Consider the following 14,776-nt stretch of genomic DNA (forward strand, 5'->3'; position numbering starts at 1 on the left):
TTTTCTATTATTCATTTTGATGTCTGGGGACCTAGTTGCGTCTCTTCTTTTGGTTTTAGGTATTTTGTTACATTCATTGATGAGTATTCTAGATGTATTTGTGTTTATCTAATGAAAGATCGCTCTGAATTGTTACCCATCTTCACATCCTTTTTGAATGAAATCAAAAACCAATTTGGTCAAGTAATTAAAATCTGAAAAAGATATAATGCTAAAGAGTATTTCTCATCTACTTTTTCTGCAATCCTTAGCTCCCATGGTATTTTGCATCAGTCCACTTGTCCTTATATACCCCAACAAAATGGTATAGCAGAAAGAAAAAATAGACACTTGGTTGAAAATGCCCGTACCCTTTTGCTTATTGCCCATATTCCTGTTCATCATTGGGGGATCCATCTTAACTGCATGTTTTCTTATTAATAGGATGCCCTCCTCCTCTCTTGATAATAAAGTCCATTTCTCCATTCCCTTTCCAATGACCCTCTTTTTTACACCCTTCCTCGGGTTTTTGGTTGTCTGTTTTGTTCACGACATGTATATGGGGCTAGACAAGCTCTCTGCTTGTGTGATCAAATGTGTCTTTTTGGGCTATTCTCGGCTTCAAAAAGGGTACCGGTGTTACTCTCCTGAAACAAAGAAGTACTACATGTCTGCCAATGTTACATTCTTTGAACAGACACCTTTCTTCTCTCCATCTGTTCAAGATGTTCATATCCTCCACCAGGTCCTTCCTCTTCCAGTGGTTGAGTCCAATATCTCCAATGTCTCAGTCAATCCTAGTCATGCCCAAGGTCCTCTCGAACCTTCCTCTCCACATATTGATATCCTCCGACATAGTACCTCGATGAGTAATCCTCTTCCAGAAAATGGTGGATCTCCTCCTTCAGATTCTTCTCCCTCACTGTCTCTTGTCACGCCTCCTGGTGAAGATGATTCTGGTTGGCCCATTGCTCTCAGAAAAGGTACTCGTTCCACTCGAAACCCTCATTCCATTTATAATTTTCTTAGCTATCATAGAGTGTCGCCCTCTTTTTATTCCCTTTTATTCTTAGTATCTCCTGTGGTTATACCTAAAAATGTGAAAGAAGTACTTGATCATCTTGGATGGCGACAAGCCATGATTAAAGAAATGTAGGCTCTTGACCACAGTAATACTTGGGAGCTTGTGCCACTTTCCCCGGGCAAAAAGGCTGTTGGTTGTCGATAGGTATATGCAATTAAAGTTGGCCCTAATGGTGACATTGATAGGCTCAAAGCCTGGCTAGTTGCAAAAGGGTACACTTAGGTTTATGGCCTTGATTATTGTGAAACCTTTTCTCTCATGACCAAGATGACTACCTTTCGTTTGTTCTTCGCAATGGCAACAATTCGTCATTGGCCACTTCATCAGTTGGATATCAAAAATGCCTTTCTCCATGGTGATCTTGAGGAAGAAGTTTATATGGAGCAACCTCCTGGATTTGTTACTCAGGGGGAGTCTGGTATGGTTTGTAAATTGCATTGATCTCTATATGGGCTCAATCAATCACCACGTGCTTGGTTTGGAAAATTCAGCTCCATTGTTCAAAAATTTGGGCTTAAATGCAGTGAAGCAGATCATTCAGTCTTTTATTATCATTCATCTCTCGGGAAATGTGTGTACTTGATAGTATATGTTGATGATATAGTTATTACAGGAAATGATACTGTTGGAATATTTCAATTGAAGGAGTACTTGTGTGGACATTTCCAAACCAAGGATCTTGGGAGCCTCAAATACTTCCTAGGCATTGAAGTAGCTCAGTCAAAAGATGGATGCTCTGGATATTTTGCAAGAAAGAGGCATAATTGATTGTAGACCGGTTGATAGTCCTATGGATCCAAATAAAAAATTAAAAACAAAAGAAGGTGAGTTATTCTCCGACCCAGAGAGATACAGGAGGCTAGTTGGAAAACTAATCTATCTCACTATTACAAGGCCGAATCTATCTTTTGTAGTTGGAGTGGTTAGTCAGTTCATGCAAGCTTCATGTGTTGGCCATTGGAATGCTATCATTCGCATTCTAAGGTATGTGAAAAAGGCTCCCGAGCAAAGGTTGTTATATGAAGAAAAAGGAAGCCTTCAGGTATAAGGATATTGTGATGCTGATTGGGCAGGTTCTCCTATTGATAGACGGTCTACTACTGCATATTGTGTTTTCCTTGGACGAAACATTATCTCATGGAAAAGTAAGAAACAAAATGTAGTGGGTTGATCAACAGATGAAGCTGAATATAGGGCAATGGCTTCATTAACATGTGAACTTATATGAGTGAAACAGTTCGTTCAAGAGCTTAGCTTCTGTGACATCAAAGTATGAAGATGTATTGTGATAACCAAGCTGCTCTTCACATTGCATCAAATCTAGTGTTTTACGAGAGAATCAAACATATAGTAATTGATTGTCATTTTGTTCGGGAAAAATTATTGTTAAAAGAAATATGTACTGAGTTTGTTGGATCAAATGACCAACTCGTAGATGTATTGACTAAGTCGTTAAGGGGACCTCAGATTGAGTTTATTTGTTCCAAGCTTGGTACATACAATCTGTATGTTCCAGCTTGAGGGGGAGTGTTAGAATAATTACTGAGTCTACCTATGTTAGTGTAGTTAGTAGGTCTAATGTAGGGAGTAGTGTGTTGGGTTATCTATAATCATTGTACCTAGCAGTCTAGGACAATCTCTTTACCTTCCATCTCCCTATTGTATCAATTCTTTATCTATATAAATAGTAGAACATGAGAAGGGTCTTTCAAGCCCTTTAGAAATATTTTTCTCTGTTTTAGATCTCAAGTTAGTAAAAAAGTACTAGCACATGTAGGCCTTGGCTGTTCTCTTAAGTTTTTACTGTGCAAGAAAGTAAACGACAATAGTGTTGCTCAGTGCAATTGGGGGGTGGGGGGTATGTACAGTTGATGGGTCCTGATGTATTGTTCGATATGTGAATCTTTCATTAACTGTCCCACATAAATCTGTAAAAACTGCCTCAATGACCTTTATTCATAGAAAATAACTGATGGCTGGCCATTATAGTGGGGGTGTACATAGGATGTGTCGTTATTTTGAAGTTTGTGGTTATTGAAGACATTTTGTCTCTACAAAGACAGGTGCATTATAATTGTGTGATTTCTGTGTTCTGCATTATATCCTATTTTTTTCTCAAATATCAACTGATATGTTTTCTCAAATATCATCTGATATTTTATCTGCAATTATGAGCATGTGGTTGGTAAGTTAATGCATTAAATAAATCCCGCTCACAAGACTTATTCCACAGTTGCTACTACTCATCATAAATTCAGGATTTTGGTGAACTTTTTCAAAAACTCCTATAACATGAGCCTAGTAAACATCAAAGGTCTGGTTTTCAAAAAAAAAAAATAAATTTAAATACTGTGAAAGCCGTTAGACTTCCAATTATATGAGGTGCTCATGTGCTTTATTAGATTTTCAATAAGCTAAAGGAGGAGTAGATGCTTGACATTGGAATAGAGCATCTTTGGTCATGGGGTCTTGAGGCTTTGTACATATAGCTGTTACTATGGAAATAAGAGCCCTATGTGTGATGCTTTTATATTTCTGCTATTGGTTCTTTATGAATGTATCTTTCTCTTTCCTGAATGTCAAATCAGACCAGGAAGAATGTTGTTATTGTCTATTTGGAAGGAAATCATGAGTTGTTGAGTGCTATATTTGGTGCCACTAGATAGCACTTACTAATTAGTTCTCTGTAATTTTGGCATCACATGCAGTATCTCAAGGAATAGTATGTATACTCTGCTGCAACCACGGCTTGATGTCCTTCTTTTTGAAATAGTGTTCCCCCTTATGTGCTTTAATGATAATGATCAAAAGCTTTGGGATGAAGATCCTCATGAGTATGTAAGGAAAGGCTATGGTAAGTTGCCCTGGTGTGTATGGAAACAGTATTTCAATATGCACTGGAATTTCTTATAGCTTCTAATTCTTGGTTACAGATATTATCGAAGATTTGTATAGTCCTAGGACGGCTTCCATGGATTTTGTGAGTGAATTGGTTCGGAAACGGGGGAAAGAAAATCTTCAAAAATTTATTCAATTTATTGTTGAAATTTTCAGAAGGTAATGGTTTACTGTTAGAATGAATAATCTATAATTGGGTGCAATATTTATGATTTGCTGTGCATTAGGTATGATGAAGCTTCTGCAGAGTACAAGCCCTACAGACAGAAAGATGGTGCCCTCCTTGCGATTGGGGCACTTTGTGACAAATTGAAGCAGACTGAGCCATACAAGTCTGAACTCGAGCCAATGTTAGTGCAACATGTCTTTCCCGAGTTCAGCAGTCCTGTTGGCCACCTTAGGGCTAAGGTACGATTTCCTATTATAGTTTTTATTTTTATCTCCATATATTGCCATGTGATGTCGGACCTTTACCATTCCAGTTTTCTAAAATACAACTGAGCTTTATTTATAACAAGGTACTCAACAACATCGAAAACGAATTTAACTATACTTGACTAACATTCTTCTTCTATTCATATTTACATACTGTTACCCTCCACCAAAAAAGGATACAATGTCCTCAAGGGTCTTGAGCTTCATGTGGGATTGTAAGAGCAAGATAATATCTGATTAGTCCCCAAAGTTTTCTAGATCTGCTTCCTAAGTTAGAATAACAGGATCCATACTTCTAAGTATCTGTTAGGTTCCAAAGGAACCTAACTAAGAACACTCAAAGACAACAGAAAATAGAATTGAAAGAAAGAATTCTATTATTTCAGAACGTATAAGCACTGTACAACGAATGGGGTTGGGAGCATAACCTCCCTGAGAGCATAACTTCTCTACACAAGCTAAAGCTTGACTATACAAAATATATTCCTGATACCTCCTGACACAAACCGAGTCTTATTTATAGAATTCCTCCACCTTCTATTCTAACCCATTAAATCGTATCCTCCTGTATCCTATCATTACACACTGTTGCAAAACAACCTTGTCCTCAAGGTTGGAACAATGAAACTTGAGGCCATTGCATTGTGATGTAGTCTTATCTTAGGGAGAGAAACCGCTGGCTGCACCTTGCAACTTCAAGTCTGGAGGCTTAGGTGGTGACAACTCCTCCTCCACTATCTTCCATTCTTCCTCTTTCCTTCCTATCACCTCCAAATTCCACACCACGGTCCACGGTTTCACTTTGTTTATTATGGACAAAGCTTTTGGCTCCCCCCACCTTCTAGCTAGTGTTAGATCTCTAAATACCTTCTTCCTTCCTTGATTGAACACCCTCGTCAATACTGTTCGGTTTCGTCCTATAATGGTCGACATCATTCGGTTTCGTCCTTTAATGGACAATACTGTTTAGTTTCGTCCTATAATGGTCGACAATGTCCGGTTTCGTCCTTTAATGGGCAACACCATCTGCTTCAGGATTAATTCTTTATCGGACCGCTCGGCAACCTCACCTGGGGTATTGTGCTTGACCTCAGATCGCGCGGCAACACTCGATCTACGTTTGGTTCCTTCAATCCTCTCTTGCTCGGTTCTAGCAGTTCTCCCATGTTCGATGCTGGAACGTATTCTTCTGCAATTCTTGACTAGTTATTGGCTGCCACCCTTTCAAAGATGGTTCCCCGTTTACGTTCTCCAAATTGCACAACCATTGCCCCCTTCAGGCCTTCCCAAGAACGATTCTTGGCTTTCTCCTTCCAGGCTTTGAACCAATAGCGAGCGCTCTCCTCCATACTAAATTCCGCTAGGTGCACTCTTTCCTCCTCTGCCACACCTTGTAACTCGAAGAACTTCTCTGCCTTCGAGACTCGCCCACACGGATCGAACGCTTCAAAAGTGGGCAGTTCTATCCTTTTCTTCCCGCTGGGTTGCACTTCGTGGCGTTCTCCCGCTCCCTCTCCCATGTTCTCCTCTTGCCTCCTTTTGTTCTCATTGACGGAAGCTTAGTCCTGGTTGGTGGTTTGTCCACTCAACATTTTCAAAATTTCTTGTAAATCTTGGTGTATTGTTGCTAAATCTTGGCGTAATGCTGCATACTCTTGTCACAGCGCCACTGTCTATGCCTTCCTTCTATCAACCGCAATTTCCATCGCCCCCACAAATTCCAGTAGCGTCTCGATATTGTAGTTTCTTGACTACTTGATTCTGGTAGCTTCCCGAAGCGACAGGTTCTGGAATCCAGCGCCCCCACTTCGAAACGGTAGGTTCTTGGTAATGTCTTTTTGTCCTTTCTTGATTCTCCAACACTATTCTCGAAACAACAGTTCTCCTGCTTTTGGTAGCCTCTCGATTCGACAGCTTCTTGATCCTTCACCCCCATTGCAATCCGGAAGGTTGGACCAATTTGTTAGGTTCCTGGGTTTGGAACCTAACTAAGAGCACTCAAAGACAGCAAAAAATAGAATTGAAAGAAAGAATTTTATTATTTCAGAATGTATAAGCACTTCACAACGAATGGGGTTGGAAGCATAACCTTCCTGAGAGCATAACCTATCTACACAAGCTAAAGCTTGACTATACAAAATATATTCCCGATATCTCCTTGCACATACTGGGTCTTATTTATAGAATTCCTCCACCTTCTGTTCTAACCCATTAAATCCTCTCCCCCTGCATCCTATCAGTATCTCAACTTATGCTTCGTAAAATCAGTAGATCTGATCTATGCAGTGTTGAGTGCTTTATTTGGATGCAAAAGGATCACACAATGGGCATATTTGTTTAATGGCCCAATTATCATCCTTACCACGGTTGGAAAGGGTTTTAGGCTGTCATTCACGGTGTTCTAAACTAAATAAATGAAGCATTATTTGCAAATGCATAGGTTTATTTGATTTCGTTTAAGTTATTCTAAAACTTACTCAGATTATGGAATTACTGTGTAAAGTACAAAATTTAATTTTTGTTTGAAAAACAGGCAGCATGGGTTGCTGGACAGTATGCCCATATTAACTTTTCAGATCAGAACAATTTCCGGAAGGCTCTGCAGTGTGTGGTATCCAGAATGCAGGATTCAGAACTTCCTGTGCGTGTTGATTCCGTTTTTGCTTTGCGCTCTTTTATTGAAGCTTGTAAAGGTGGTTTTTACATCCTCATTATTTTTTTTAATAATTATGAATATTTTTTTTCTATATGCTTATTTTTCTCATGACTTGTTTGTGCAGATTTGAATGAAATTCGTCCTATTCTTCCTCAACTCCTTGATGGTACGAGGGTGTGAGAATTTTGTTTCTCTCCAGAATTATTATTTGACTTGCTGAATAAGTTTTAACCAAGCGAAATTTTATCCAGAGTTTTTCAAACTTATGAATGAGGTTGAGAATGAGGACCTTGTGTTCACATTGGAGACTATTGTGGACAAGTTTGGGGAAGAGATGGCCCCTTATGCACTTGGGTTGTGCCAAAATTTGGTAATATTTCTTTTCCTTTCACAAATTTCTTAGAAATTATTAATTTTTAACAGTTTCTAGAAATTTTTAAGTTTTATTAATTTCTAGAGGTAATGTAAAAATAACTTAGTTTTATTTTAAACAACAGGCTGCCGCATTTTGGAGGTGTATGAACACTGCTGAAGCTGAGGATGAAGCTGATGATCCAGGTGCTTTGGCTGCTGTAGGTTGTTTACGTGCTATTAGTACAATACTTGAATCAGTGAGAAGGCTTCCTCACCTTTTTGTTCAAATTGAGCCAACTTTGCTTCCTATAATGCGCAGAATGTTGACAACTGATGGTCAAGGTACCTCTCCCCATGCTGCCCTTTCTCTCGTGACAATCTTTGTCCTACATTTTTCTCGAATGTTATTTTGTGTTTTTGTTATGTGTATATACACCTCTTTTCATTAAGTGTTACAAAAGTTTTGGAGAAGAGGTTATCGTGCTTGAACATAAAATGACATTTTGCTGCACAAAGTACAAAGAAAACGGAATCACTAATTGAGCAAAGCTTCTAAAATCTCTCAGCATGTCAGTTAGGGAAAACTCCTTAAAAAAGACAATAGGGGTTTTCTACCAAACAAGGCCAAATGCTCTATCATATATCAAACAGTTATTGTTAGGTTTCTGAGTAAGCAACCTAATTAATCACGACCGCAGTAGGTGGAAAAGATAATGAAAGAATGATTTTCTCATATTAATGGTAATAGAATTCTCTGAATAAACAAAAATAAACAAGGATAATTGGGTGCAAAACCTCCCTCACATGATTGGGAGCATAACCTCCCTCATAGGATGAAAGCCACCTGTCAACAAACTTAATAATAAAAAACTTTACCTTAACAATAGACTCTAGCTCTATTTATATTAATTATTTCCTGCCCATCTATACTGAATATTTTCCTAGAATATATCTTTATTTAATATAAATATCTTGTACTGAATATTTCCCTAAAGTTACTATAAATATCTTATACTGAATATTTTCCCTAGAATATATCTTTATTTACTATGAATATTTCCTGCCCATCTTCAGCGCTACTAGTTAGGATAGTAACTTTTCAACTGATCGATTACAGCTCTTCCCCGTGCCTCCTATCGTCCGGCTTGCTCCCCCTACCTCCTACCCTTTGGCTTGCTCCCCCCTACCTCCTACCATTTGGCTTGCTCCCCCTTACCTACTACCGTTCAGCTTGCTTCCCACTGCCTTCTACCGTTCGGCTTGCTTCCCACTACCTTCTACCGTTCGGCTTGCTTCCCACTGCCTTCTACCGTTCGGCTTGCTTCCCACTGCCTTCTACTGTTCGTCTTGCTTCCTTCTGCCTTCTACCGTTCGGCTTGCTTCCTTCTGCCTCCCACTGTTCAGCTTGCTTCCCCTTGCCTCCTACCGTTCGGCTTGCTTCCCCCTGCCTTCTACCGTTTGGCTTGCTTCCCCTTGCCTCCTACTGTTCGGTTCTCCTGCCTCCTACTGTTCGGCTCACCTGCCTACTAATGTTCGGCTCCCTGCCTCCTATCCTATCACCCTATATCCTATTAGTTATTATGCTACAACAACCACTTTAAAAGTTCTAAGTTTCAGTTTCTGACCATATACACCGAAGCATTTGTGTATTTTGCACATTCCCACAAAATAATTCTGTTATTTTGTCTAGACCATTGTAGCTAATCATAAAAAGCCAGTCCAATTACTTAATTATTCCTTGTTGATTAGCCAAAATGCTCCAAGGAAAACCCATCTTGCTCTTTTTGACAGATGTCCAACCATACAATTATTCTTGTTGTTATGCCTTGTGTAGGTATATTTTTTCTTTAAGAAATAGGCAATACTAATGGATTCTGGTAACCCTTCTAATAATGTTTCATAAGACTTTAAGATGGATGTATGAAATAGTTCATCCCTGGTGGAATTTTGGACTTCCTCTATATGCTTAGAGTTATTAAATGAATGTAATGCTGAAAAACTTGTTAAGTTTGTATATATTTGCTTCTTTAATTTCATGGACCCTGAATTTGTGTTAGTTTAATTATTAGATTTTGATATTTAAACAATGGTTTGTATATTATAATTTTGTTTGGATTTTCACTAATTTCTACTATCTTCTATGTGTCTACAGAGGTTTTTGAAGAAGTTTTGGAGATTGTATCTTATATGACTTTTTTCTCTCCAACAATATCGTTGGATATGTGGAGTCTTTGGCCATTGATGATTGAAGCACTACTGGCTGATTGGGCTATTGATTTCTTTCCAAGTATGATGGTTCTCAACAAATTTTAACTCTCTTTTTCATGTGCTGATGTCATAATACATAGTTTACATAATTTGTGAGTGGTCTATTTTTTCCGGAGACAAGCTGATCTCTTTTAACCAGAAGATGAGCACAAACAATGTACTGTTTACAAAACATCTATTAATTAAGAAACAAGCTAAAAATACGACGCCGACAATTTTTCTTCAATGCAGGAGAAAATTAATGTACATTCCACGCTGTTTTTCTTCTTTACAAAATATAAGTGAAAATGTTTCTATCAGTAAGTGTTGTATTTCTTCAGAACTCATTTTGGAACAATCCATAGTATAATAACTAAATTCATATACTTCTCCTCAGACTTTTAATTATTGGTCTTAACTTTAAAGTTAGAAGCTTGTGATGGAAACATGTGCTGAATAATTATATATTTATTACAAACTGTTTGTCTTCAAATTTCCTTTGCTTGACTGTGATGATTATGCCATCCATATCCTTTTTGCTTTCAATTGGTTAGCGGTTTTCTGATTCCTTAACAAATTGGGTGTTTATTACTTTCATAGATAGACCTGGTAATGGGTTTGATACCTGTTTTGGTTTTCTTACATTGAACTTGGGTCTCAAATATTTTTTTCTTTCTCTTTTCAAGACAAGCATATTTCTAATCTATCTTATCTTGATCTGGTTGGAAATTTTATCCTCCTTCTATATGATATTGTTTTTGGCAATAATTTTTTAAGCTTTAAACTTCTGCAGATATTTTGGTTCCCTTGGACAATTATATTTCGAGTGGAACTGCTCATTTCCTTTCTTGCAAAGAACCGGACTATCAACAGAGTTTGTGGAACCTGATTTCATCTGTAAGTTATTTTTACCTTATTACTTAAAGCATCAACTATTTGGTTGGAGCCTGGTGGTTTATTAATGATCATTATTATTTATGTTATTACTGAGCTCTCTGTGATTTTTATGTTGTATTGCAGATTATGTCAGATAAAAATATGGAGGACAACGATATTATACCTGCTCCCAAGCTTATTGAAGTTGTGTTCCAGAATTGCAAAGGACATGTGGATCACTGGGTTGAACCATATCTTAGAATTACCGTTGAACGCCTGCGTCACACTGAAAAATCATATTTGAAATGCCTTTTCATGCAAGTGGTAAGGGGATGTTATGTTCAATAGTTATATTACACGAGTAAAGTAACAAATTTTTGTGCTTGTGGGCTATAATGTTCTGAATATCTTGATTGTGCTGGGGTCTGTTGACTTGGAGGTTTCATTAAATAATTTTAGATTGTGGTTGAAAGATATCTTTTGAATTTCCAATTTATTAAATGCGGGTGGCTTATAAAAAGTTGGCTAGGTGTTTATGAATGGTAGTTTTCTCACATTCTAAGGAAATGAGTAAATTGAGTAACATATAAATGAAAAAGATCCGCAAACCTACTAATGTCATGATATTTTTGTGAGTGTGATGTCATGTTCTCCAAAATGTAGTTGATTCGTGATTCATTACTGAATATCTTCTTGGTGTTTCTCCTCCTTGGATCTTGTAAAAGTGTATTAGAGCCAATGTTCATGGTAGTTGGATAAAATGAGTAGTGTTAATGGTGAATCTTGGTGTGTAGCCCTTGTATCTGGTAGTCAATGTAGGCAGTGTGTTGCTGGGGTAAATCACAACATAAGAGTCACCATTGATTACTTATGGATGAGTAGGAGCTTCCACTTGGGGGTGTTTATAATGTGGAAGAGACTCATATTTAAGGGGGAGTCCACAATGTGGAAGAGACCTACACCTAATGGGTAGTTTGTTGGAGCTCAAGTGTGAGTTCAAGTTTCTCATTGCTTTAATGTTTTATATTAAGTCTCAAATTTAGAATAGAATAGAATTCTCTCTTATTATAATTATGAGGTTACTAACCTCTATATTTATACCTAAATCAGCAGCATATTTTAGGAAATTTGGACTGCTAATTCTATTGGACAAATCCTTATGATTACGGAATCAATCAAACATAAATAACCTAATAAAGACAACATTCATCAGTTACGGAAATACAACATTTTAAATAATAAACTTCCTAAACTACTCCAGGCTAATTACTACCATGCTAATCACGGTTTTGATACTTCTCTTCAGGCTGGTGAATAGGTGTTTTCCATTCCAAGCTTGGAGACAATTCCTTCAAAGTTAAGGCAGTTCAGTCCCTTGTTTAGTATGTCTGCAAGTTGGTTCTGTGTGGATACATATGGTGTGCAAATCATGCCACTGTCTAGTTTTTCCTTTATAAAGTGTCTATCAACTTCAATATGTTTAGTTCTATCATACTGCACCGGATTATGAGCTATACTAATTGCAGATTTACTGTCACAATATAGCCTCATAGGTTCATCCCACTTTATCTTCAAGTCTTCCAATATAATCTTCAGCCGTAGAAGTTCACATATTTCGTAGGCCATTGCTCGAAATTCTGCTTCAGCACTTGATCACTACACTTTGTTTTTTACTCTTCCAAGTCACCAAGTTTCCACCAAGGAAGGTGTAGTATCCTGTGGTTGATCTCCTATCTACCACTAACCCAACATAGTCTGCATCCGTATATGCTTCAAGGCTTACATTCTTGTTCCGTTTGAACAAAATCCGTCTTCCGACGGTCCCTTTCAAGTACTGGACAATTCTAAGAGCAGTTTGTAGATGTGCTTCCTTTGGCTGGTGCATAAACTGGCTAACTAGACGTACAACAACGCAATGTCTGGTCTAGTGTGAGATAAGTAAATAAGCCTGCCCACAAGTCTTTGATACATTTCCTTGTCCACAACAATATCATCCTCCATACTTCCCAATTTTATATTTGGATCAACTAGAGTACTTGCTGGTTTGCAGCCTGTCTTTCCTGTTTCTCTAAGCAAGTTGGTAATATATTTTTGTTGAGATATGAAGATTCCTTTCTTGGAATGAGCCACTTCAATTCCCAAAATATATTTAAGCCTCCCTAGTGTCTTGATCTCAAATTCCGTGGCTAGGCATTTGCTTAATACTTGTTCCCTTTTGTCATCTACATACACTAATAAAATTGTTACTCCCCGTGAAGCTGAATGTTTATTAAATAATGTGTGATCCCCTTGGCTTTGTTTGTAGCCTAGACCTGTCATAACTTTGATAAATCTTCCAAACCATGTTCTTGGGGATTGTTTTAGCCCATATAGAGCCTTTCTTTATTTGCAAACAGTTCCAGCAGCAACCTGTTCCTTGTAACCAGGGGGCAACTCCATGTATATTTCTTCCTCAAGGTCTCCATGTAGAAATGCATTCTTCACATCAAACTGCTGCAGATCCCAATCATTATTTGTTGCTAGTAACAATAATACTCTGACTGTGTTCATCTTAGTAACCGGGGAAAATGTCTCCAAGTAATCGACTCCATAGGTTTGAGTGAAGCCTTTGGCCATCAACCTTGCCTTGTAACGTTCAATTGTCCCATCAACCCTATACTTTATAGTATATAGCCACTTACATCCCACTGGTTTTTTTCCAGAAGGTAGGGTGACAAGTTCCCAGGTCCTATTCTTGTTTAATGCCTCCATTTCCACATCCATGGCATGTTTCCATTTCCTGTCAGACAATGCTTCAGATACAGAGGAAGGTGTGTGTGGAGTTGAGGTTAGTGAGAAAGGTTTTATGGGTAAGTGAGAATTTTTCAAAGGATAAGAAATTTGATAGTGGGTAAAGTGGCTGTTGGGTGCAAGTTCTAGTTCCTTTTCTAAGGGCAATGGGTAGGTCAAGGGTTTGGTCCACCTGTGCTTCTAGATTATCAGAAACAAACTCATTAGAATCATTGGAATTTATAGGATTTGAAGGTGTTACCTCATCTAGTGTTGGTGGGTTGGATTCTTGGACATTGCCAAATTCTAGAATGGCCTTTTCTCTCCTTGATTATACCTTTCCAAATTTGCCGCCGTCATCAGGTGAAGGTCCAGGTCTCGCGGGTTCAGCAGGTTGAATTCTTTCCTCAATTTCAGGGACAACAATGCCACCCCATTTGTCCTAGTTTCAGGCCCAAACGTCATATATGGGAACATGAGAGTCTCATCTTCCTCTCTTAATTCTCCCCCTGAAGATGAGGCTGTTTGAAGTAGCTCTCTTGTTCGTTGAAGGTGACATCTCTTGACACATAGAATCTTTTTGAAAGGGGTTGAAAACATTTGTACCCTTTTTGTGTGGTAGAGTACCCTAAGAAAACACATTTGACAACTCTAAGATCCAATTTCCCCCTTTCATTACTATGAACATGTACAAAGGATACACGCCCAAATATTCTAGGTTGGAGTTTATTTGTAGGGTCAAGGTGTGGGTAGATTGAGGATAGAACTTCCATGGGACTTTTTGAGTTTAAAACTTTAGTGGGTAATCTATTGATTAGATATGTGGTGGTAAGGAGAGCTTCCCCCCAAAATCTTTTAGGAACATGATTTTGAAGAAGTAGAGCTCTAGTTTGATCTAAAAGGTGTCCATTTTTCCTTTCGACAATCCCATTCTGTTGGAGTGTGTTCACACATGAGGATTCATGGATTATCCCTTCCTTTTGGCAAAAAAAGTTTAGTACAAGGTTAAAGTAGTCCTTGGCATTATCCGACCTAATTCTTTTTATACTGACCCCAAATTGATTTTTAATCATAGAGACAAACTGGACAAACACAGAGCTAACTTCAGATTTTTGTTTCAATAAAAGAACCCAAGTCACCTGGGTACAATCATCAATGAATGTTAAAAATCATTTAGCACTGGAAATATTAGGAACATAAGCTGGACCCATACATCAGTATGAACAAGAGAAAATGAGAAAGGACTTATCTTATTGCTAATGGGAAAAGGTACACGTTTATGTTTTGCCAACTTACACACCTCACGATGAAGACTCTCCACACTTGAATTTTTAAGCAAGGAAGGAAAATGTACTTTTACAACTCGAAATGACAGATGTTCTAGTCGGCAATGATAAAGGTGAGTTTTCTCTTTGTTGGTCATGGAGAATTTAGAGATTAGACTCTTGGTAGGCAGCTTAGGGTCCTCCATGTAGTAT

The 14,776-nt window shown here is 38.0% G+C and overlaps 1 protein-coding gene across 1 annotated transcript in view; it reads left to right on the forward strand.

Moving 5' to 3' along the window:
* Positions 1-14,776, forward strand: part of LOC106759167 (importin beta-like SAD2) — a 28,845-nt gene that overhangs the window by 9,235 nt on the left and 4,834 nt on the right. The window contains exons 8-17 of the mRNA XM_014642189.2: positions 3,772-3,917; positions 3,997-4,120; positions 4,189-4,369; positions 6,930-7,089; positions 7,177-7,218; positions 7,304-7,422; positions 7,550-7,748; positions 9,559-9,693; positions 10,447-10,550; positions 10,674-10,853. Coding sequence (XP_014497675.1) covers positions 3,772-3,917; positions 3,997-4,120; positions 4,189-4,369; positions 6,930-7,089; positions 7,177-7,218; positions 7,304-7,422; positions 7,550-7,748; positions 9,559-9,693; positions 10,447-10,550; positions 10,674-10,853 — 1,390 coding nt within the window. The remainder of the gene's footprint in view (positions 1-3,771; positions 3,918-3,996; positions 4,121-4,188; positions 4,370-6,929; positions 7,090-7,176; positions 7,219-7,303; positions 7,423-7,549; positions 7,749-9,558; positions 9,694-10,446; positions 10,551-10,673; positions 10,854-14,776) is intronic.

Source organism: Vigna radiata, chromosome 4 (assembly GCF_000741045.1).
Source record: "Vigna radiata var. radiata cultivar VC1973A chromosome 4, Vradiata_ver6, whole genome shotgun sequence".
NCBI classification, from domain to species: domain Eukaryota; kingdom Viridiplantae; phylum Streptophyta; class Magnoliopsida; order Fabales; family Fabaceae; genus Vigna; species Vigna radiata.